The sequence below is a fragment of the Hibiscus syriacus genome, unplaced genomic scaffold, assembly GCF_006381635.1.
Source record: "Hibiscus syriacus cultivar Baekdansim isolate YM2019G1 unplaced genomic scaffold, ASM638163v2 tig00110864_pilon, whole genome shotgun sequence".
NCBI classification, from domain to species: domain Eukaryota; kingdom Viridiplantae; phylum Streptophyta; class Magnoliopsida; order Malvales; family Malvaceae; genus Hibiscus; species Hibiscus syriacus.
Genome location: NW_024062893.1, coordinates 910104 through 933256, shown reverse-complemented (window position 1 = coordinate 933256; position 23153 = coordinate 910104). Strand labels below are relative to the sequence as shown.

Here is a 23153-nt window from a genome sequence, read left to right as displayed (position 1 = left end):
AGAAAGAAATATAATTAATTTGCAAATTGAGGTGTGAACTACAGATGATATTAACTAAGGATAATTTAATTATTACATTTATTTTTAATAATTTAACCGTTATACTTTATATTTCATTTACGTATTGTATGTATGTATGCACGCACTTGGTGTAAATTCAGACGTTACAGTTTGCTCTGAACCTGTCAAACAAGTAAAGTAGCATTCAATTCTTCAATAACTGTAATTTCTATTTTTATTTTTTATTTTAGTTAAAATCCTCTGCCCCGGCAACCTCAGACTCAGTGAGTCAGTCCAGTCTAAGCACCCAATCATCTCATCAGCGAACCCTTGAATCGACCGCCACTTATTAGACAAGACATGCTGGTTTTTCTCCTACACCCTCCAAGATCTTCCTTTCTCTTGACACGTGTCTCGTATCAGACTGGTCAAACCTTTTGACTTAACGACCACAGTCAAATACCACAGCTCCCACTTATTAATATTAAGAAAAACCTATACTCAGAGTTGTCCACCTTGACAAGTTTATATGTAAATTCAAATAATTTAATAAATTTGTTTAGATTATTAAATATTAAAATTATATAATTAAATAATATTACTTTCTAAATAGGCTTTTAAGTTAATTAATTTTTTTAGAAAATTTAAATTCGAGCATTTGTATATATAAAGTGCGTATTATCAATGATTAAGAAATATTATTAAAAAAATATTATCTTATAATCACCTTACACGATTAAAAAAATTTAAAAATAAAGAATTATCGATGTTAACGTGTTTATCTAATATGAATTTGAATAATTTAATTGATTTTAGACAATAGTATCTTATAATCAGTTAGACTATAAAAAAATTATATGATTTAATTTAATTTATTCTATCTAGTAATGACTTTGACCTTTATCCCATCGTTTCCTTTCCTATTAAATTCTCTAACATCTCCATATCCCTTATTTATCTCCTTTTTTTTATTTATTAAAAAGAAACTTCATCATTTTTCTGTCTTTACATCAGCCCCTTAATCCCTTTATTTCTTTGTCTGCAACTTTCATGGCGGTCTCACCGACCTTCTCTTCTAACTTGGAGTTAACAATATCTGTCTCCTCTTCCGGTAAGCAAAAACACAACATCAATCCCCTCGAAAATCCCATGTTTTCTTTTCCTTTTTGATACGATGATCTTTAATAACATGGATTGATTTTTTGTTTTTCTTTATCCAGTGAGAGATTTGGATATAAACCAAGTACCGCCAGCAGGATCCGAAGACGAATGGATGACACCATCATCAACCATCGCTGAAGAAACTATCAATGGCGTCGGTCCTCGCAAAAAGCTTCGTCTCTCGAAAGAACAGACTCGTTTGCTCGAAGAAAGTTTCAGACAAAACCATACCCTAAACCTTGTATGTAATAAATCAAACATGGTCCCAAAAACCCAACTCTTTTTCTTCTCAAAATCTCCAAGGATTTAATCAGATCATCATCACATGTTTTTGACCTTTTTCTTCCCCAGAAACAGAAAGAAGCATTGGCTTTGCAACTGAAGCTTCGGCCCAGACAGGTTGAGGTTTGGTTCCAGAATCGTCGAGCCAGGTACAATAATACACATTATACATTTATTCATTGAATTATTTCATTTTCTTTAAAAAATCTGGGAATTTATTATAAAAAGTAGATGAGGGTAAATATCATAAAAATATTGACAGAATGTCAGAAAGTATGCAGAATCTGAATCAGTTCTACACATTCTTTGTCCTGGGAAGTTGATATATCGCTATCATTCTTATAATATATAATCTTTACAATGAATTTAATTTGAGTTTATAACGTCATATTTTAATTATTATTGATTATTTTTTATCACGGTAATATTATTACATAAAATCAAGGAATTTAATGCCATGAAATTAAGGAATTCCTACAATTACATACATACATATCATAGTATAAGCGTTAATGTATGGAATGAAAAGTTCACTATTTTCCTCTAACATAATTTTAACATTATAAAACATGGAATGAAATTAGGTAATGTTTGGTTTATTTTTCTTGTTATACGTATTAAATGCAACAACAAAAAAAACCTTAAAGAATAATTAATTTTTAACATCATGCATGTAAATATGTATCAGTTAAAAGAAAATGATTTGGTTTGATTTCATTACATGGGAGAGCTTGAGAATCAAAACAATGATGCTTTGTCTTAAAAATCTAAAACATCGAAATTTATAATAATCATTGCTCCAATTGACAATATTACACCAAAAATTTAAATAAACCTCTTATATTATTCTTATTTTAAGATTCAAGTTTTTATATTAAATATTAAAATTTATTAAGTTTTTCTTCATTAAATATAATGTTAGATCTGTTAAGTATAGAAATTTGGACCTTAACATTCTGTATATAGAATAGATTAGGTTGAGAAAACTATCTTATAACAGATTTTTTTAATGTATAATTTGAATTGATTATTTAATAAATTAGATATAGATGATTATAAAATATTAAAAAATGATAATAATGAATAAAGTGGTACATTGACCCACCATCTTTTGGACATGGCTTTAATGAAACGTCTATGACATGAAAAAGGAATTGACGAACTGGTAGCAGATTACAGAATTATTACTGAAATAGAAATTGCTGCTTTTCTGAGTCATTGGTAGATCATTTGGTTGTATTTACTGTAACAGTTTGGCGTTTAAGAACATAATAAATGCACTTTATTTATTTAATATGAATAAAATCCAACTTTGAAATTATTATACTATTTTTTTGGAAAAAAAGTTTAAAATAATGAAAAAGATAACCACGAAAAGCTTTTACTTATTTAAAAGATTTATATTCCCCACTCCTTTATTATTATTATTTAAATATTTCATCATTTGTTATTACTAATTTCAATAGTTTATTTTTACTTATTTAACGATATTTTTGTAACCTCACATATATATATATATATATATATATATATATATATATATATATATTATGTTAATGACAAATCAACCAAATATAGGAGCAAGCTGAAGCAGACGGATATGGAGTGCGAGTACCTAAAGAGATGGTTGGGGTCATTGACGGAACAGAACCGACGGCTTCAAAGCGAAGTGGAGGAGCTTAGGGCCATGAAAGTAGGGCCGCCGACGGTTATTTCGCCTCATAGCTGTGAACCGCTCCCTGCATTCGGCCTTACGAGCGTGTCACCACCATAGCGCATGGCGGTGACCCTGTTAAAGTAACAGCATCCACCACCAGCTCCGTCACCATTGCTGCTAAAGTTGGCTCATTACCAGCCTCCCAATGACGGCTTGATAAGTAGACGATTTGGTCTTAAACATAAGAGGGGTTAGATAGGATAGATACCACCTCCTCTTATTTACTTATTTTATCACTTTATATTTATTTAAATTTTCATTTTAACGAATATTAAATTTTTATCCATTAGCTTTAAAAAATAATTCAATTTAGATTCTTGAAGTATTTGAGGTTGTCTTCATCTTGAACTATTTGAAGTTATCTTAATCAAAGCCCAGCTAACTTTCAAATTGAATAAATTTGACTCCAGCTTTAACCCAATTTAAATTTTTAATGAACTAAAACGACCTATTAAATATTCGATTCAAAAAAATTTACAAACAATTGGAAAAAATAATATATTATTTTTCATATTTTTTAAATTAAATTATTATTAGTATTAATATTTATATATTGCTATTATTTTAAAAATGCAATATAAGACTATCATATACTTAAGGTTTATGTTTGAATTCGATATTCAATTGAGAAAAGTTGAAAAATATTCCGAGTTCAAATTTTTCTAAATTCGAGTCTAGTTTTTTAATTTCGAATCAAACTTAAAAATTTTAAACTTGCAAGCTTTAGAGTCGAACTTATATTCTTTATTTCAAATTTGAATTGAACATGATAATTTTAAGCTCATGAATTTTTGAATCAAATCAAATTTAATTTTATACTTTTTAAATCGAATTGAACTCAATATTGTTCGATCTTAACTCGGCTCATTTACTACCCTCGGCAATAGAACCCAAAAGCTGGTCCAGTTCCTATATTAGGCGGGTGAAAACAGCTACAAACTTTAACATCTTGACAAAACTGGATCAATGTTGTGTTACTCAAAGATAAATTCCAGCCCCAGCTTGATCTGATCTGCTGGCTTCTAAAATAAAAACATATAAATAGATTTATATTTCATAATTAAAAATTTTAAATGAAAATATTTTGTTAATATTTTATTTTAATTAAATTTAAATTGGTGAAAAATTAATTTTTTTCCCAGAATCCATGGATATAGTCTATTTAAATAGTTTACCACCGGGAGAAACAATGTCTATCGGGGGTTATCCAGACACCTTAACTGAGACAAACAAACAATACACACTCTAAACACTGATAAGTCATAACAGTCTTTTTGAATATTCTCCTTCAGACCCAAACTCTTAAATAATTTTTTTGACTCAATAATAAAAAATGTTCATACCATTTAATTTAATAATCACATTAACCCGTACTACTTTTTAGAATATTTTGACTCCATCGTTTTATTTTGAGACAAAAAACCCCTATATAGATAAAAATAATTGGTCAACAAACAATCAATGCCCTAAAATAAATTATTGGAGACTAAAATGCTCTAAAAAAGAAAACAAGTCAATATAACTATTTAATCAAAATGTAAAGGTTTTTTGTCCTAAAAATAAAACGTTGGGCTAAAATATTTCAAAAAATAAATGCTAAAATAGTTACGCCCGGATGCCGATGTATGGGCGGATCGACCTTCCTCTATGGCCTTTGGGGCAACTCAGTGCAAAGAGGAGTATAACATAGTTCCACATGATAAAACTTCTGTAAGAGGTTTATACAAATATCCCCCACATTCAACTTATACTATAGTTCTTTCCTCTTTAGCATCAAACAACAAAAGAAACTAGTAGCTCTGAATAACTAAATCATGTAGAGTCAAGGAAGCGATCGAAAGGCATGAATCGGATAATTCACAAAACCTCAACGCAGCATGTCAAATGTGATCCCATTACGATGTTAGGAACACAGATATTGGACATTTCTTTCCCAAAATAAAAAATATATATGTTAATCTATAGTACCCAATAATATATTTCATGATGAGCTTCATAAAAGAAAAATAACCGGTAAAGAATAGGACCTCCCGAGGGACAGTTGATACAGGGCTGAGGGCTAAAACCTGGATTTTTACTTCAAGTTCGAGCTCATTGGACCAGACATCTTAAAAGGTTGTGTATTTTCTGCTGCCTAAATCCTAGTTCCAGCTTCTCCTTGGCCTGAAAAGTGGTGCAAGCAAATGAAATGAGAAATTTACAGTTCAAAGCATCTAAACCCCTCTATAATTTTCCTTGAACAATTTTCAGTCATTTTAGCCCCCATTTCTGATTTCATTGTATTTCTTATGATCCAATTTGAGAGTACGTGAATCTTCATAATAGTCATATGTTCTTTAAATAGTATAGTTTATGGTAATACTTCCTATTCTTCTGCCGAGATCGCCAGTAGCAAGCAAGAGCACCGAACACACAGCTAGCAATAGCAATAGCCAATGCAGCCCCTATAGGCACCACAACAGCGTTTGTTGAGGCCACCAAATCATCCAGAGTAACATTGGTTCTCCTATCATTGGCAAGAAGACCCGTTTCGTTGTACAAAGATATAAGCGTATTTCTGTAATAACCGACTAAGAATTTGAACACTTCATCCTTGTCCCAATCGATCTGATTGCTTCCTTTATCTTTGGGACCTTGTGAGAGATAACATGAAGGACAAAGTTGCCTCGGAGGCCAAATAATCTTCGGGAAATTGGGATCTCCGGTTTTAAGAGATGCTTCTTCCTTCATTAATCTCTCATTAACCTCATTATGGGCACTCCACAGCCAAAGTGCAAATTCACGCGCTTTCTTGAAAGGACTAGTAACTCTACAAATTGCATATTTGTAAATTAGATGAAACAAACTTAAGAATATTTAAGAAAATAAACTGCTTTGAAGTTGAATTTACCTCGAACACATTTCGTAAAAATGTTGACGACAATCCTCGCAAATAAAGAAGTTGTGAATAAAATCACATATAGATATAAACGCAAACTGGCTTTCTTCATCCCCAATCCTCACTGAAAGTGAATGCATCAAAACCCACAATCCACAACTGCACACAAACATGAGTAATTATTGGCACCTTAGAAAATCAATTAGAGGTGAAGGAATCTCTACTATAATTGAATTCATGCGTAAAAATTTAGAACGGATATCCAACCTAAAACTAATTGACAACAGGTGGTGGAGAGGGTCTTATTACATTTACATATCTAGGTTGTCCCAATTTAACAAATATGAAATTTAATTTATCTCCACTTCAATCCTACCCCTCACGAGGCATGTACCAAGAAGGACCTATCAGACATCATAGGCATAGTAGCCCTACCGTTTGTGCTTTCATCAAAGGAAAGACTCAGCTCTCACCTTGTTAACATAGGGAATAAGAGTGGGGTTAAAAAAGGAGATAACACTTGCTCCAACACCTTGTTAAATTTTAGAATAAACATTCATAAAATTGAAATAATTGGAGAGGTACTTGTTAAAATGATATGCCTGAGTTGCCCCCAAATTAACAGAAGTGGGTTTACTTATCGGTTTAATATACAAGGCTCATAATTGTAGAAAAAGAAATATTCTTAGTTACCAAATTATTGGAACAAATAACTATGAGAGACAGCTAGTTTGACAGGGTAAACCAATTTTGATACATTGAGAGATCCCGATTAGACAAGTATAATTTTTTTCTTAAAAAGAATGTATGAGCTAAAAATTCAGAATTTTAAATCATTACCTAAAGCCCCTGGTTTCGTTCTTGCTACCACGACAAAACATCTGCAAAAATGAACATCCAAATGGCATAAAGCAACCATTAAAAAGAGAGGCCCCAAATGATATTATCAAAAGTATATATTTGATCTTAGACTAAAAACAAAAGGTATACATATTTTATAGAGTTTAAACTTAGAAGGAATCAATTGATTGACAAAAGGTATCCATATTTTATAGAGCTTAAACTTGGCAGACATGATGCTACTAATGTTAACACTTTCAAATATATGCAAGGGAAGAAAATACTAAATAGCAATCCGATTTTCCTATTAGAACCTACCCAATATCCACGAGGAACTTCCTCTCCACAAATCTGGAAATCATGTAGCACCTCTTTCAAGTTATTGGTGACATCATCAACTTTACCAGATGACCACATATCTAATGGGCACAATTCATCAAAGTTGACGAGGACTTCTGCATTTCCCTTTCGACACCTAATGCAATATATAATAATAGCACAATTAAGGAAACACCATATGAAGCCAAGGTCATAATGAAAAGAAGGATCTTTACCTCCTGGAAGGATGATGAGCTACTAAAAGCTGAATGAATTTTATAAGTGAAGCTCGAGTTTTTGATTTAATCATCTGCAGGACGTCATATGTTGCAACTTTAGAAGACGGGAATTTTTTTCCATAAACATATACACATGAGATAGAGAGGGAAAATCTACACTAGAGATTCCCACCTTATGTTCCAAAATGATGTCAAAGGCAGTTGCGGTTGCCTCCTCCACATCATATATGGCTCGAGCAATCTTCCACAAGCCAAATTGTAAAGTTAAAATCCTAAGCAAATTGAAAACCTCAAACATACATTGTTCAAGAAGCAAATTAGAAGTGCACAAAAATACCTGTCCAGGGTCTGATATATTGGGCGGAAGAAGCTCGTTTTCAAAATTTTCATCATCCAAACCATATGAACTGAAAGGGAGTCAAGCAGCATAAATCATATGACAAAAGCTGACAGTAAAGGTATCATAGATAAGTGCAAATCTTTGGCATTAGCTTCAGTTGCATATCAATCAATCACCCTCGTCTTACAAGTACATTATCAGAACAGAAGCATATTTCTTCAGTCCAGAACCTCCCCTCTGTTGACGGTTGCCATGCCTTACCATCAAAAGAAGGTTCAAAGCTCCAATCCCCTCCCAACCCATTCTGCATTTTGCATGAAACTAAACACTATAGAAACTAAATACTATAGAAACTAAACACTTTGTCTTTCCCACTTATGCACACTTAGGTGCGGAATAAACATCTGGCAATGCATGAAACTATTCAATCATAGTCTGTCACTCTGTCTCAAGGATTTGTAACAACATGCTGGCAAGTTCTATGTACATTAGCATACGCTTAAACTGAATCTAAAGAATACATCATTCTCCAATATGTTATGTCATATTAATATTAGTCACAATTTTAATGAATTAATCTTATATTCTTCAATTGAATCTGAAGAATGCATCCCGCACAAAATCATATTTAAAAGTTAATCTTATATTCTTTCAGCTATCAAAATGTCTTACTGCATGCAGTGTACTGTTAATAGTAATTAGGAATTTTATGTAAATAGCGCTCTTTTAACAAACAGATTATCGAGCAATTGTCAAATGTACCAGTACAGGTCAACATTTTTTAAAAAAAACAAAAACCTCATTCATGATAACAGATGGTAAGGCCCTCATAATTGCATTTAGTTTAAAATTCCATAATTCCAAGAGATCATTAGCTCAGAGTATAAAAATGATGTACATTTAATAAGTGGTGAATGTAGATACCTCATACATACCTGCCTAGTTGCTTATTGATCCAATTAAGCAAGCGTTCTGCTGTTCGCCCATCATCAATTTCACGTATTTCACTTTTTTCTTGATTGGGTTTCCAGCCTGAGGAAAACTTCTTAGGAGGACCCCAAAACAGTGTAGGGTAGTGACCAACAGAAAACTTATCACAAAGATCGGTATTTATCTGTGCTGCCAGAGAAGTCAAAGATCCAAACTTAAATTAACAAGACAGTTTTTCAACAACTATAAACAAGAGTCGGAAAGAGTGAACCTCAAGAAGGAATGCACTATTTTATTTAGTGGCTACATAAAAGTACAAGGCTAGATAAGTAAACCAAAATACATGGCCAAAAAAGAACAGCCACAGTACATGGTAACATTCCAACTCTTCAAAACTCACAAAAATAACTAAAACCCAGAACGATGTTAAAGTGCTACTTTTATTTAATTTTCATATTGACAACTTTACACTAAACTGGGGAAGGCCAGAATGCCAGAAAACATTTTCAACTGCATCTGAAATACCAGCATTAAGCTAATGAGGAAAACATGTGCTATGACAGAACCTGGATTTTTAAAGTACTATTTCCGTGTGGCTGCACTTTGCAGGTATCCAAAAGACAAAATGAATACCTTTAATGCACAATCGACTCTAGCCATCAATATGATACCAGGATGCACCGCATCAGGTCCATTGAAAAGCCTAGCAACTTTTTCATAATGGGGCTGCACGAATCATAAGAAAGTGAATCTATAAAAAAAACACAGAGTGCAAAATAGACCATGATGTACCTTGTAATTTCTGCAAGCAGGGCACCTGAAAAGTAATAATCACACAGAAGAGAGGATTTGTCATTTAACAACTAGCGTGAAGGATGCAACTATACTGCTAGCTACGCATGCAAGGAAATGCACTCATGTATAGGAATGTGCAATTTTCATAAACGACAAAAAATTGAGTGAACACAGCAGCTACTAGGAAACAAATTATATTGATCATAACTGGATTCTGGATATGTTGATTAGTTATTCTGGCTGTGAAATATAAACAACCGTGACCATTAGTTGGTTTGCCAACTCTTTTCATATTTAAATGGACATAACGATACCCTCACACTTCCTGATTAAAAAAAAGAGCACAATCGTATTTATGTTTATCAAAGGTGTCAATTTCCTAACCAACAGAGGAAGCCTAGGAGGGGAAATGGCACATTCAATTTTAAAATTTCACGCAAGTGTTATGGAAACAAAGAAAAAGAACCAATTTTGAACAGTGAACTAAACAATAAATTCAGTTTTCTACAAAGCCATCCCTTAATTCTTAAATTCCGTAAATTATATATTATAATTTTAATGCATTCAATTATATGAAAAGCAAACGGAAAGATAAAAATAACCAATTATGGTCAACGAAATAAATGAAATTCAATTCCCTACAAAGCCATCCCTCTAATTCTTAAATTAAAGCAGTTATATAAAATAATGCATTCAATTGTATCCAAGGAAACTGATAAAGGTTCAAGATCTCTCTCTCGATATTTGCAGACTATTTCATTAACTTAAATTAGAAGTCCTGTGATGATGGTTTGGCTCGTTTGATCTGGGAAAAAAATTATTGATACGGCAAGCTTTTTGACCGAACCAACCAAACCAAATTCCAAGGGTTCGGATCAGCTCGGTTCATCATTTTTCAATTTTTTTAATATTTAAAGTTTCTGTTTTCAACTAATTTATAAATTATTTGCAAATTATAAAAAAGTTATACCTAATAAAAATATGAAATAAAAAAATAGAATTTGGTTTGAATAAAAAAAAAATTGTTATTCAAACCCGAACGAAAGTCGATCTGAACACTACCGTTCAAATTGTTCGGTTTTTCTTCTCAGCTTTCTTCCATGGTCAACACTATCACCACATAAAACTATGAAAACCGATAATATATTTCCAGTTCTTAAAGCTCTAGATTGAAAACAGTTGTGCAGGTAAGAATGGCTGAAAATTAAAGGACTACTAACCAGTTAGCGAAGAATTCGGCTATAGCGTAAGTGGCGGGAGTGTCCTTGAGAACTCCATCGAAGTTCGTAGCGTTCAATTCAACGCCATAGTCCTTCGGATCGCCGCCGCCGCCGTTATTATCGCCAATCACTCGAATTACCGTCCGCGATCCCGCTTTCAACGACGTCGCTTTTAAGATCGAAAGGCTCAAAATCAGAATCCAGAACACATGAGACATCGGAAACAAATTGGAAAAAAAATGAAAACTGAATATATGTTTCTCTAGAGCTTCTCCGGAATTGAAATGAAAGTGTGTGCTTTTTGACCTTTTATAGGATATTAAATTTGAAAAAAATATATATTAAACATACCTGTAAAAAAGATGTTAAGTATGAATGAAGACATTAAATATTAATTTTAAATTTTAAATTTTAAATTGAAAATAGATTGAAATCTTATCAAGTTTTGAATTAAACTTTTAAATATTTTTATTAAAAATTAAGCGTTAACTATATTTAATATAAAATATTATTTAAATATATAATATTTTCAATAACTTTTCATTAACTTAAATAATACCTATTACATTTATTTTATAATTTTTTCCTTTTCATATATAAAATATTCTAACTTAACATCAAATTTGTGATTTATTCTAGTGGCTAACTACTTTCTACTTCATATTAGAGACCTGGGTTAATTTTTTTTAATTTTAATTTATTTTTTATGTTATTAGTAATATAAGCTATATAAATAGTGTTGTAAAACTTTACATGATGTAGAAGCTAGTGCAGTGGTTGAGACGCGTACCTGTTAGTCTGCTGGGTGTTGGTTCGACTCTCCATACCACTGTTTAATCAGCCGGTGATTGATCTCACCTGCTTCGATAATAAAAATATTTAATTTTAAATAAATTAAAATTAAAAAAAATCCTCGAATCAGATTTCATCTAATTGAAAGATTAATTAATAAGTATTGAGAACTCATATCAATATTTTCGTCAAATGTTAACGTTTAGTAGTTCGATTGATAATAATTAAATAATTGAGTGATCAATAGTATAGTTTACCCTATAAATTTTAACGTAAACTATGTATTTAACCTTTCAATTATATGTACGATTTTTCTTTGATCACTTATTTTTTTTTTCAAAAGTCATATCTAATATTACGTTTGAGTTTTATTTTGGACATACATCGTTAAAAAATTAACAGAACTGTTAATATAATATTTAAAAAATAAATAAATGATGATGTGACATTATCTTATAATGACATAATAATATTACTGTCTATTTTTAATGGTGGAATAAAATGAAACTAAAATGTAACATTTAATATGATTTCAAAAAATAAATAGTTGAGTATCAAAATAGAATCATACGCATAGTTAGATGACTAAATATATAGTTTACCCCAAATTTTAATAAATGAATAATATATATTTAACATGTTTATTTATTGAAACGATGGTTTAGTTAATAACGACCTACTGGTAGGACAAAGCGAATGAAGTTAATATTAAAAAGAAAGTCAAGATTAAATTGTAAGGTTTTAACAAACAAATAACTAACCTCTAGTTTTGTTGGTATGTTTAGAGTTTGTGTGTTAGTTGGTCTGTATGTCCTTTTGTGTATTTATTAGTTCTATGAATTAATTTAACTTATTAACTAAAATTTTATTTTGATATACAAGTTTTTTATAATCTGATTTTTTTTTATTTTAAGTTAGTATGTATTACATAATATTTTAAGTCTAGAAAGTAAAACTTTAAATTTATTAACTAAAATGTTATTTTGATATACAAGATTTTTATAATCTGATTATTAACTTAATATTATACTAATTTAATATTATTACTTTGGAAAATTAATTAGGGCACTTACAGAACGAAAATATATTTTATTGTTTTGGAAAATTAATTTAATATTATATTAATAAATTATAGAAAATGATTAAATTAGGGCCTTAATTATAAAAGTAAAAAGTGAGATTGAAAAAAATAGAGGCTTCAATTATAAATGTAAAAAGTGAAATTAAAAAAAAAATTAGAGGCCTCAATTAGGAACATCAATTATAAAGGTAGAAAGTGAGATTGAAAAAAATTAGCCTTAATTATAAATGTAGAAAATGAAATTAAAAAAATTAGAAACTTTAACTATAAAGGTAAAAAATGATATTACAAAAAATTAAGGACTTTAATTATAAATATAAAAAATAAAATTGAAAAAAAATTAAATGTGTCATTTATAAAAATAAAAAGTAAGATTAAAAAATTAAAAACTCCATAAAAGAAGGGATATTATAAAAAAAATGGGAGACCTCACTCATGGTGCTCCCTTTATTAGCCGACTCTATTTTAATATTAAGAACTTTAACGATTTTTGAAAGATGTTGTTTAAACTTTTTTTCACTAGTTGATGAATTTTTTTAAAAATTATTTATTACAAATATTAAATATAATAAATAATATTATTTATCATAAAACTTAATATTATTATTTTTAAAATATTAAAATAATTTACTTATTATTAAAATATTATTTTTATAATTTTATTAATAAAAATATTAATATTGGTATATTTTATTTAAATGAAAATATTATAAATTATATTAATTATTTATTAAAGTAATAGTGTTATATTATATTTTAAAAATATTAATTAGTATATTTTAAATATATTTATTAAAATATTATTAGATTATTAGATTAATATTAAAAATATAACTAACATTATTCATTATTAATAATTTAATAATATTATTTATATGAAATTAATAAATAATATAAATTTATTAATAATTTATTATATATTATTAAAATAAAAATATAATATCTTATATTATTATAATATAATTGATTATTTTATTATAATATTAAAAATATTATATTATATTATTAGAAATATTAATAAATATATTTTAAATACTTTCATAATTAATATTTTTATTAAAATGATATTAAAATATTTTATTAATATTAAATTCATAAAATAAAATTATTTTGAGTATTTATTATTTGAGGTGAAAAGTTCGGAAAATGACTTACGGAAAATCAGACCGTAAGTCATTTTTCAGAAAACACAAAGGAAATTATGTTGATCAGGAAAATGTTTTACGTTGACCAACCAATTTTATTAAAAGAGTTATTATTCTAAATGTTCTTTATGATTTATATTTATAAATTATTTAAAAATAATAATTATCGATATAATTTAAAATTAAATGTGAAAATTATATTTGTAAATGATAGGATAAGATGACATAAATACTTACAAAATTTAAAAAGAAATATCAATCAATTCGTAAAATAAATTTAATTTTTTTCGCTAAAACTGAAACTACAAAGCTTAAGGGTTTGTTTTGTTCTAGAAAATATTTTCTGTTTTTGTTTTAGAAAATAGTTTTCATTTTCATTTTTCTGAAAATTAGAATGGTTAATATAAATGAAAATTTGAATCCAGAAATAAAAATAATAAAAATATATTTTATATCTAAATTTTTAAAACAAAATGAACAAATAGTTATTAAATAATTAAATTAAACTATAATTGTTAAAAATCATTACATAACTTTAATATATGAGTTATGCAAATAAAAAATAATAAAATTGATAAGAAATATCATACCACAAAAATTATTTTAATTTATAATAATAATATAATGTTAATGCGTCTGGACATCAATTACGTTTAATAAATAAGAAAAATGTTGTTGTAAGCAAGAACACACAAAAGTGTCATCAAAATAAAAATATGTTTAGTGATAATTGAGGCTCTCAAACTTTTGGGGGGGAAACTAGTGTAGTCTCTATATGTTTTTTGTGTTTAATGTGAGCCTTAAATCGAGAATAAAAAAAAATCAATCTAACCCTTTGACCGAAGGAAGTTGACCATCACGATGCTTACATGATAATTTATGAAACTTATATGACAATCTACAATATTTTGATGTGAAAGTTCACGATATTGTTATGATAGTACATATGGACGATTATATGATAGATAAGCTTAATTTTTTTGGCTGAGTTTGAGGGCATAATTGATTTTTTTTAATTTTGAGGACTTATTCAATTTTTTTTTAAAAATAATACATTATTTAAATTTTAAAATATAAGCAATTATTAAGATATAAAAATACATTAGATATAAAAATACTACAAATTAAAATATTAAAAAGATCAAGTTAAGGACTACATAAAGTGTAAAAAATTCAGGGCCATTTTGATTTTATTTTTTTTTTGTAAAAATTTGAGGATTTCAGATACCATTAATTTTAAAAAATGTTAGAAGGATTCAACCTTATGTAAGTTAAGTTAAAAATTTAAATCCCATATTTTCCTATTTTATAATTTTTCAAAATAAATTTTAATGAAAACACTGAAAACATCTTTTTATGTTTTCATAAGATGTTTTCATATTTTCATTTGTTTTTTGTTTTCATTTTCTAGAAATCATTTTCTAATTTCATAACCAAACACGTTTTTCTTCAACATTTTCTATTTTTTATGAAAATGAAAAGAGCCTATTTTTTTAGAACCAAATGAACCCTAAGAGTTTTCAAATTTCAGTAGTTAATCTTCCGAGATACAATGTAATCAATTCAAGAGGTTGTCAAGTAAACATCATTTCACCAAATGGAGTGACCTCGAATTAATCCTGCAAGTATATCAGCCACTGAGTTAGTTTCCCTACCAATTAACAATATGGATAAATTACATTGTTCCTATAACACCCTCATACCAATGTGGGTGATCCGATCCGAGGTGTCACATCAGGGAACCAGAGCGACCCACAATAAAAATCTAAAAAAAATTAAAATTTTTCTTAAAATGTGAAAAATCATGAAACAATTTCTAAATAAAATACAAGTTCAAAAAATCATTCTTATATTACAAACAAAATTAAAATCATACAAGTTTCAGACTCAGTATATATATATATATATAAATGTGACCTACATGCCCTTAATTATACATTGTACCGTACTTTGCAAGCAAAGCCAAAGGAACTCCCAAAATTGAAGCTGATAACTACACTGAATCAATTCATTTAACCTGAAATGGTGAGTAAAAAGTGAGCTTTGGTAAGCTCAGTAATACAGAACTACCAGATGAATGCAATATGTCATCATGTATGTAATAAAGCATAGCTTTCCTTAGTGGGACAAACGTCATCAGATTATGTCGATGATTTTAGATTCCATTAGCTAAGTCTTCAGTTACAAACAATAATTTACTGTCTGAATGAAGTATTCAGAGAGAGTCATATTCAGAAGATTAAATTGGGGAGTCTAATGTGTTCCAACAAAACATAGAAATGTGTACATATCCTTTAAAAATATTAATAGTTTAAAACATATTTTTAAAACCACAAAAATACCCTCCAATCGAACATCGATATGTAATTTCCCTATAAATGCATCCATAAGGACTTACCCTAAGCACATAGCAAAGGTTCCACCTAAGGGAGTACTTTGGGGCCTATGAGCCTAACCAAGGGTCTCTTTAGGTTTGTAAGGATTTACCAGCTTGATCAGAGCTGAACCTTCGTACTCTAGACTCCTACCCATACAGTATCCAATAGAAATAAGATTGAGCAGTGACTTTAATATCAAAATCATGATCCATTAGAATGTTGTAAAAATGGCAATGTAGTTATTTAAATCACATGAATGCCTTCCATCCGTACACCAAAATACAATCCCCATACTAAGGGAGTGCTTTGGGGCCTTAGAGCCTACCCAAGGAATACCTTAGGTCCGTAAGGAATTACCACCTTGATCAGAGCTGAACCTCCATACTTCAGAATCATACCCAGACAATATCCCAATAATTGGTTCATATAGTAAACAATAGATTCTATGATCCATAAATCATGAACGATTATATTTTCCAGTGAAAACAGGTAACCAGAGCATGAAGCCATAGTTCATAAATAGTAAATCCGTAATTTCAGAAAAATCATATTTTAAAATAGGTAAAACAATTATATGGCATATAAGGAACACACTAGAGGATCCAATTATTTTCCGGAGGTTCTTAGCAATTATCAAGCGGGGGAAACACGAAACTTCTGCAAACTAATTGAATTTTAAAAATAAGATCCCTATAAAAAGGGGGTTTGATAGCTAACAAATTCATCATTTATTCGGAAAGTGATTTATCAAGATCATATAGTATTCAAATATTTTTTTAAAGGCACTAAGTGATCATAAAAGTATTCAAAATCTTTTACATCAGAGTTACTTGAGATTTCAGATATGACATGAGTGATTCCATTATTCAAGAAATCAGAGGCATTTTAGACATTTTAATTTCTTGAAGAATTCTTAATAATTTAACCCAATGTGAGTAAAACAACAATTTATAGTATTTAGGATTTATATCAAATTATCAGGATTTCGAGTCAATTTGAACTAACCAATCCCAACAATACGATACTTGTCAATCATTTAGACCAAGATACTTCACCATTATTCATAATTTCTTAATATTGATTGCTCTAGTTGAATTGTTCACACTCAGAATGATTGTTGAATGGATCTTAGGGTATTTATTTTATTTCTTTATTGCAACGGTATCAAGAAATGTCGACGTGTTTGATTCATGGCTCATTACCCTTATGTAGAGTACAATATATAAGTTCATCAGCGTTTCCAGACTTATCCAATTCATCCCTTTAATTCTAGGTCATTGATGGTACTTAGGTCATTTAGTATACAATTTTATCCTGGTTATTTCGGAGTTTTCAGAGTAATTTGATTGTTTCAACAATTTGGATACGTACAATACTTCCATTCAGTTCAATTTTGTATATAATATAATCATTTCGGGTAATTCAGACGTGTAAAGTACTTTCAATAATTTAGCATCCAGGTGTTCGCTCAGGAATTAGAAATTCTAGGTCATTTTCCCATTTCAAGGTTATTTTAGTCATTTCATTTAATTTTGACATATAAACTACTTCTGCAAATTATTCTTTAAGAGTTTATTCAATAATCGGAATTCTAAGTCTTTTACCATCTCAGAGGTTATGATTGATTAACAGGGTTATTTTCACTTTCAGTGGTAATCCTTGTCTTTTACATCACAATGGTATTTTCATATTTTCTTATCTAAGTATTTTTGACATTTAACCTTTAACGAGATTAATCAAAATTTACGAGTCTTGAGATTAATTGATTTACTGATTAAATCACAGAACTTTGATTTATCTATTATCGATCTTCTAATTCCTTACACGAGTCAATTGAGTCTTATTGGGTTTACTATCTTTATATCGTATTCAATTTGATTTCATCAATAATTATCTCTATGTAATTGACCAATAACTTCAATCATGCATTAACAAATCACCACCATGTACCATAAAACATGTATAGGCTAGTAAAATATTACCTCAATTTTCGAGCCACATCGGTTAACCAATTAAACTCTATTTGATCACCCTCAAACTTTAATTCCACGTCCCATAATGTCTCGGATAAATGGACAAACCAATTACATTAGAAACAGAACTTAAATGTGAAAATTTGTATTGATTTGGGAGTTAAAATGTCAAACAATAGCTTACCAAGTTTGAATTTGGCAAAACAGACTTCAGATTCGGACCCAAGACGTCGAAAAACATAAAATTTGACTTTTTGGTCAAAGTCAACAATCAAAGTCAAAGTCAATGGAGAGGTCAATGGGCAGGTCAAAGTCAATAGTTCAGGCTAAGGTCAATGGGTCAGACTGGTTTAGGTTGACTCGATTCGGTCCAAATTAACTTGGTTGGGTCAAACAAACTCAGTTCAGACCAGGTTGGGCCGGTTCGGTCCACCTAGACCATTCTAGAATGTTTTTCTGGGTGAATACTAGCTCCACGTGCATACGGCGGTGAGTGACAATAGTGATGAGCTTGGGGACGGCTACCGAGAACTCTTGGAGTATCTACACATCATTATCAAGCCAAACCAACTCAAAAATCAGGCAAAACCACGATGGACGGTGAGAACGGCGATAGTGACATGACCCACCGATTGGGTCTTGAGCACATACAGACGAGGAGTCTAATGGTGGCGGTGGTGAGGCGAAATGATGAGCGAAGTGGCCAAAATCAAAGAAAAATCTAGTGGCAATGGGGTTTCGATGAAACTTTACCAGCTTCTCCATGATGAACGAAAATAGCTGGAGGAGAGTGGCTAATAGAGGTTAGTTCGCGGTGGCCTGGTGCTTCGATTGGAGGTGGCGGTGTCTCTAACCGATGAGCGGCAACGATGACCTGAGGCGAGGAGGATGAATAGTTTCCTTCCAAACAATGATGAACAATGGCTAAATTGATGAAATGGGGGTTGGGGTTGGATCACCGATCGACGTCGAGCTCACTAGACACGCGGTGCATTACACCACCGACTGGAGGAGGCTGAACGGAGATGTGGCGTGGACGATTGGATTTGGTGAGATGATGGGTTTTGATTCACAATCGGGGGGTATCTCCTTTGGTTTTGGGTTATAACCCAAACCAAATTATATAACATATACAACAACAACAACAAAAACCTATTCCCATATGCAATGGGGCTAGGGCGTGAGAGGCCATAACCCTAGGGTCCCGGGTTCTAGTCTCTCCAACTGCCCTTTATTTTATTTTTGGTGTCAGATGAGTTATGGAAAAATTATTGGGCTAGTCGTTGAACTTCCTATATATTCAAAATCTAGCCCAAAAAGTTCCAGAAACCAACTGTTTTAAAATAAATCAATTTATTTAATAAATTTTAATTTGAAAATTAGGGGTGTGACAGCCTTGGTAGACTTATAGACCCCAAGGTACTCCCTTGAGGTGGCTCCTTTGTTGTATGCTTAGGGAAGTCCTTATGGATGCAATTCTAGGGAAACTGCATATCAATGTTTAGTTGGAGGGTATTACTGTGGTTTTAAAATATGTTTTAAACTACAAATGTTTTAAAGGATTTGTACACATTTCTCTATTTTGTTGGAAAATACTAGACTCCACAATTTAATCTTCTGAATATGTATTTCTCTGAATATTTCCTTCAGACCGTAAATTCCTGTTTGTAACTGAATACTTAGCTAATGAAATCTGAAATCACCAATAGAATCTGACGACATCCGTCCCACTAAGGAAATATGACCTATTGCATTCATCTTGTAGTTCTGTATTACTGAGCTTCCCAAAGCTCACTCTTTACTCACTATTTCAGGTTAAATGAATCGATCTAGTGTAGCTATCAACTTCAGTTTTGTGAGTTCATTCGACTTTGCTTGCAGAGTACGATACAATGTGTACTTAGAGGCATATAGATCACATTTTTTTATATATACATTGAGTCTAAAACTTGTATGATTTTAATTTTGTTTGTAATATATGAATGATTTTCTGAACTTGTATTTTATTTATAAATTGTTTTATGATTTTACACATCTTAACAAAAAATTTACTCTTTCCCCTAATTTACTCATTGTACTTTCAATTTTTTTTAATTTACTCACTGAACTTTCTAGATTAAATCATTTTATCACTTTGCCGTTAACTTTTTAACGGTGTTATGACATGACACAAGTATCAAAACGTCATCGTTTTGAAAATCCAAATATACACAAAAATGGCATCATTTTGAATCCTCTTTTTCCCCCGTTTTCTCTCTACTTTTCAAATAAGGTGTCCATTTGTCACCGTCGATCACCACTTCATTTTTCATTTCGGCCACCGTCTACCATCATTGATGGTGGTCGGTCTCAAAATTCATGGTTTGGTTCATCTCGACCCCTACGTCCGAATTTGATGGTTATGTCACCAGAAAATGTCCCAAAATCTGTGAATCTCGACTAAAACGTTTCAACTTCTCACTAAAATCTCCAATTCATGGACTTTGAAACAAGTTCAAACAAAATAGAGGTCAGATTCAGACTCAAGGTGTCGAGGCGAAACGACCCATGAAATTTGGGACCGAATGGCCACCATCTATGGCAATTGACGGTGGCTGGCGGCGGCATCCTACCAACTTTTGTTTTTAATTTATAGTTGGATGAGCAAAATAAGAGAGATAGTAAAGTTGAGTGAGGAACGGTGTAATTTATCATTTATATTTTCAATTATTTAATATTAAATAATAATAATAAAATGACACATCATCACAACGTTAGAGAGATAACGACCGAGTGAGCAAAATGATTCAATCTGTAAAGTTCAGTGAACAAATTAGAAAAATTAAAAGTACGGTGAGTAAAATAGGAAAGAGAGTAAAGTTCAACGAGGAACGATGTAATTTACTCTCACAATATTTATACATCCCACTCTTACTTTAGAGTCATCCTTATCGAGTCGACAAGTGTATTCCTCGTGTCTATTCCTAGTGCCGAAGATCGTAATTCAAACACCTTGATGTTGTCATTTTCAACCGTTATCTTACGATACCTAATCTCCATGCATGTTGTGGAAAGTTGAGAGTTCTACAAACATCAGGCAATTACGTATACTTTTTTAAAAGATCAAATAATCAATTCCCTTAGCCGTTGCCATTTCATTGTATCTCATAGCTTCATCTGCATTAGTTTTTTAATCCTACAACGGAAGCATACTACTTTTAGGCACAACTAGTTAATAATTCTTTAAAGAAGTGCGCAACAATATTCTCATACTCGATAAATAATTGACTTAGGTATTTGTAATTCAATTGAAATCGTTCACTGTTTAACCTACTTTCATTTGTTTTTTATTATTATTATCATTTTTAAAAGGAAGAATGTAGTACAAAATTGGGCAACTTCATTTACATCAAGGAGCATGAAATGATATTTTTATTTGAATTTCCTTTATCCACTGCCACTATTTCAACGTGTCTTCTCATTCCTTTATTTGAATCTCTCAATGACTTGATAGTTTTTTGGTAATTGTCAATTTTGCATTGCTTTGACTTTAGAAGGATTTGTAGCTACTCTTTTTGATAAGATAATATAGCCTAAATATTCCACTTTTCTCTTACCAAAAATATTTCTTCCTTTGAGTAAATAACTTGTGATGCTTTAATAAATCTAATACCACTTGCAAGTGGTGTAAATGCTCTTCCAAGCTAGAGTTATACACTAAAATATCATATAAACTAATACAAATTTTCTTAAGTAAGGACCAAATACCTAATTCATTAGTCTTGAAATGTGGCTGGTGCATTTGTTAATCCAAATAGCAGTACCTTAAATTCATAATGTCCCTGATGGGTTCTAAATGTTGTCTTAGGAACATCTTCTACTTTAATTATGATATGCTAATAACCAGACCAAAGGTCGATTTTAGAATAGTATGTAGCTTCAACTAACTCTTTCAATAAATCTTCCACAATAGGAATGGGGAATTTGTCCTTGACAGTTAGTTTGTTTAATTGCATGTAATACACACAAAGTCTATAGCTACCATGTTTTTTTTGATAAGGAGGTATGAGGATGCGAATGGGCTCTTGCATTGCTGAATGATAGAGGATTCCAATATTTCTGTTATCTTCTTTTCTACTTCCGTTTTCCGATGATAAGGAAATATGTAGGGTTATAAATTGATAGGTTATGCCCCGAGTTCTAGTTTTATGGTAACATCATGACTTCAAGGGGGTAAACCTTGAGGTTATGCAAATACTGCTACATATGCTGTTAATAATGGTTGGATACCATAGGAACTTTTTCTTGTTATTGTTCCCAAGCATCCATAAAAATAATTTCTCCCATAGATCCTTAGCTGTCATTTTTTTTTTGTAATTTAACCCCAGAAATCATTTTAATTGAATGGCTTGTGTCTCCACCATGTAATCCCTCTATTGTCCTTTGTGAAATTCAAGGTCATATTATTAAAATCCATCAGGATAGGACTATACATTTTCATCCAGTCGACCCCCACTACCATGTCATTTTCCCACATGTGTAGAACTCTAAAATCATGTTGAAAGATATATCCATACATTTTCCATTTCAATCTTTTACTCTTTGTTGTACTTTGTTATTTTAACCCTTACTACAGTGATTACCAATGATTAGCATGCACTAACTTTGTTCATTCCTTGGCCCGGCTCGGATTAATAAAACTATGCGTACTCCTACTGTCCGCTAAGATTGATAAAAGTTTCCCTTTTATGGTGCCACTAATTCAAATAGTACTATGGTCTATATTCCCATGCAAAGCATTGATGGATATCTCTAGGTTTTCTTCCTCTTGTTGTACATCTTGACAACTAACTCGTTCTTCCTCAGACATTTCATTTCATTCTACTTTTGCCATCATATTAAATTGTTTTAACTTTCACTGTTGTGTATGTCCAAATTCTCCCATACATGAAAAACACAGTTTATTTGATCTTCTATAGTCTAGTAGGGTCTGTCTATTGTTGTTTTGAGTGAAAGGGGTTTTCTGAGTAGATGTAGTTGACAGACTGGTTGTTCTTGGTGCCAAAGGATAATATGTAGTTGAAT

At 30.7% G+C, this 23153-nt stretch overlaps 1 protein-coding gene and 1 pseudogene across 2 annotated transcripts; one reads left to right on the top strand and one right to left on the bottom strand.

The window, feature by feature from the left end:
* The first annotated feature begins 1050 nt into the window (after positions 1-1050).
* Positions 1051-3309, top strand: LOC120143868 (annotated as a pseudogene).
* Positions 3310-4761: 1452 nt separating this feature from the next.
* Positions 4762-11011, bottom strand: LOC120143778 (sulfhydryl oxidase 2-like). 2 transcript variants are annotated; one of them, XM_039158013.1, is made up of 12 exons: positions 10721-11011; positions 9498-9522; positions 9339-9431; positions 8711-8889; positions 7773-7842; positions 7608-7676; positions 7433-7506; positions 7197-7353; positions 6879-6919; positions 6051-6197; positions 5523-5969; positions 4762-5323 (listed from the first exon to the last, which is right to left on the bottom strand). In XM_039158013.1, exons 1-12 carry the CDS (start codon positions 10936-10938, stop codon positions 5302-5304), a joined length of 1542 nt encoding a protein of 513 aa, XP_039013944.1. In that variant the 5' UTR covers positions 10939-11011; the 3' UTR covers positions 4762-5301. The 2 variants fall into 2 exon arrangements, with proteins under 2 accessions (XP_039013944.1, XP_039013943.1); XM_039158012.1 differs by lacking the exon at positions 4762-5323 and having other exon boundaries at positions 5330-5969.
* Between the last annotated feature and the right edge of the window lie 12142 nt (positions 11012-23153).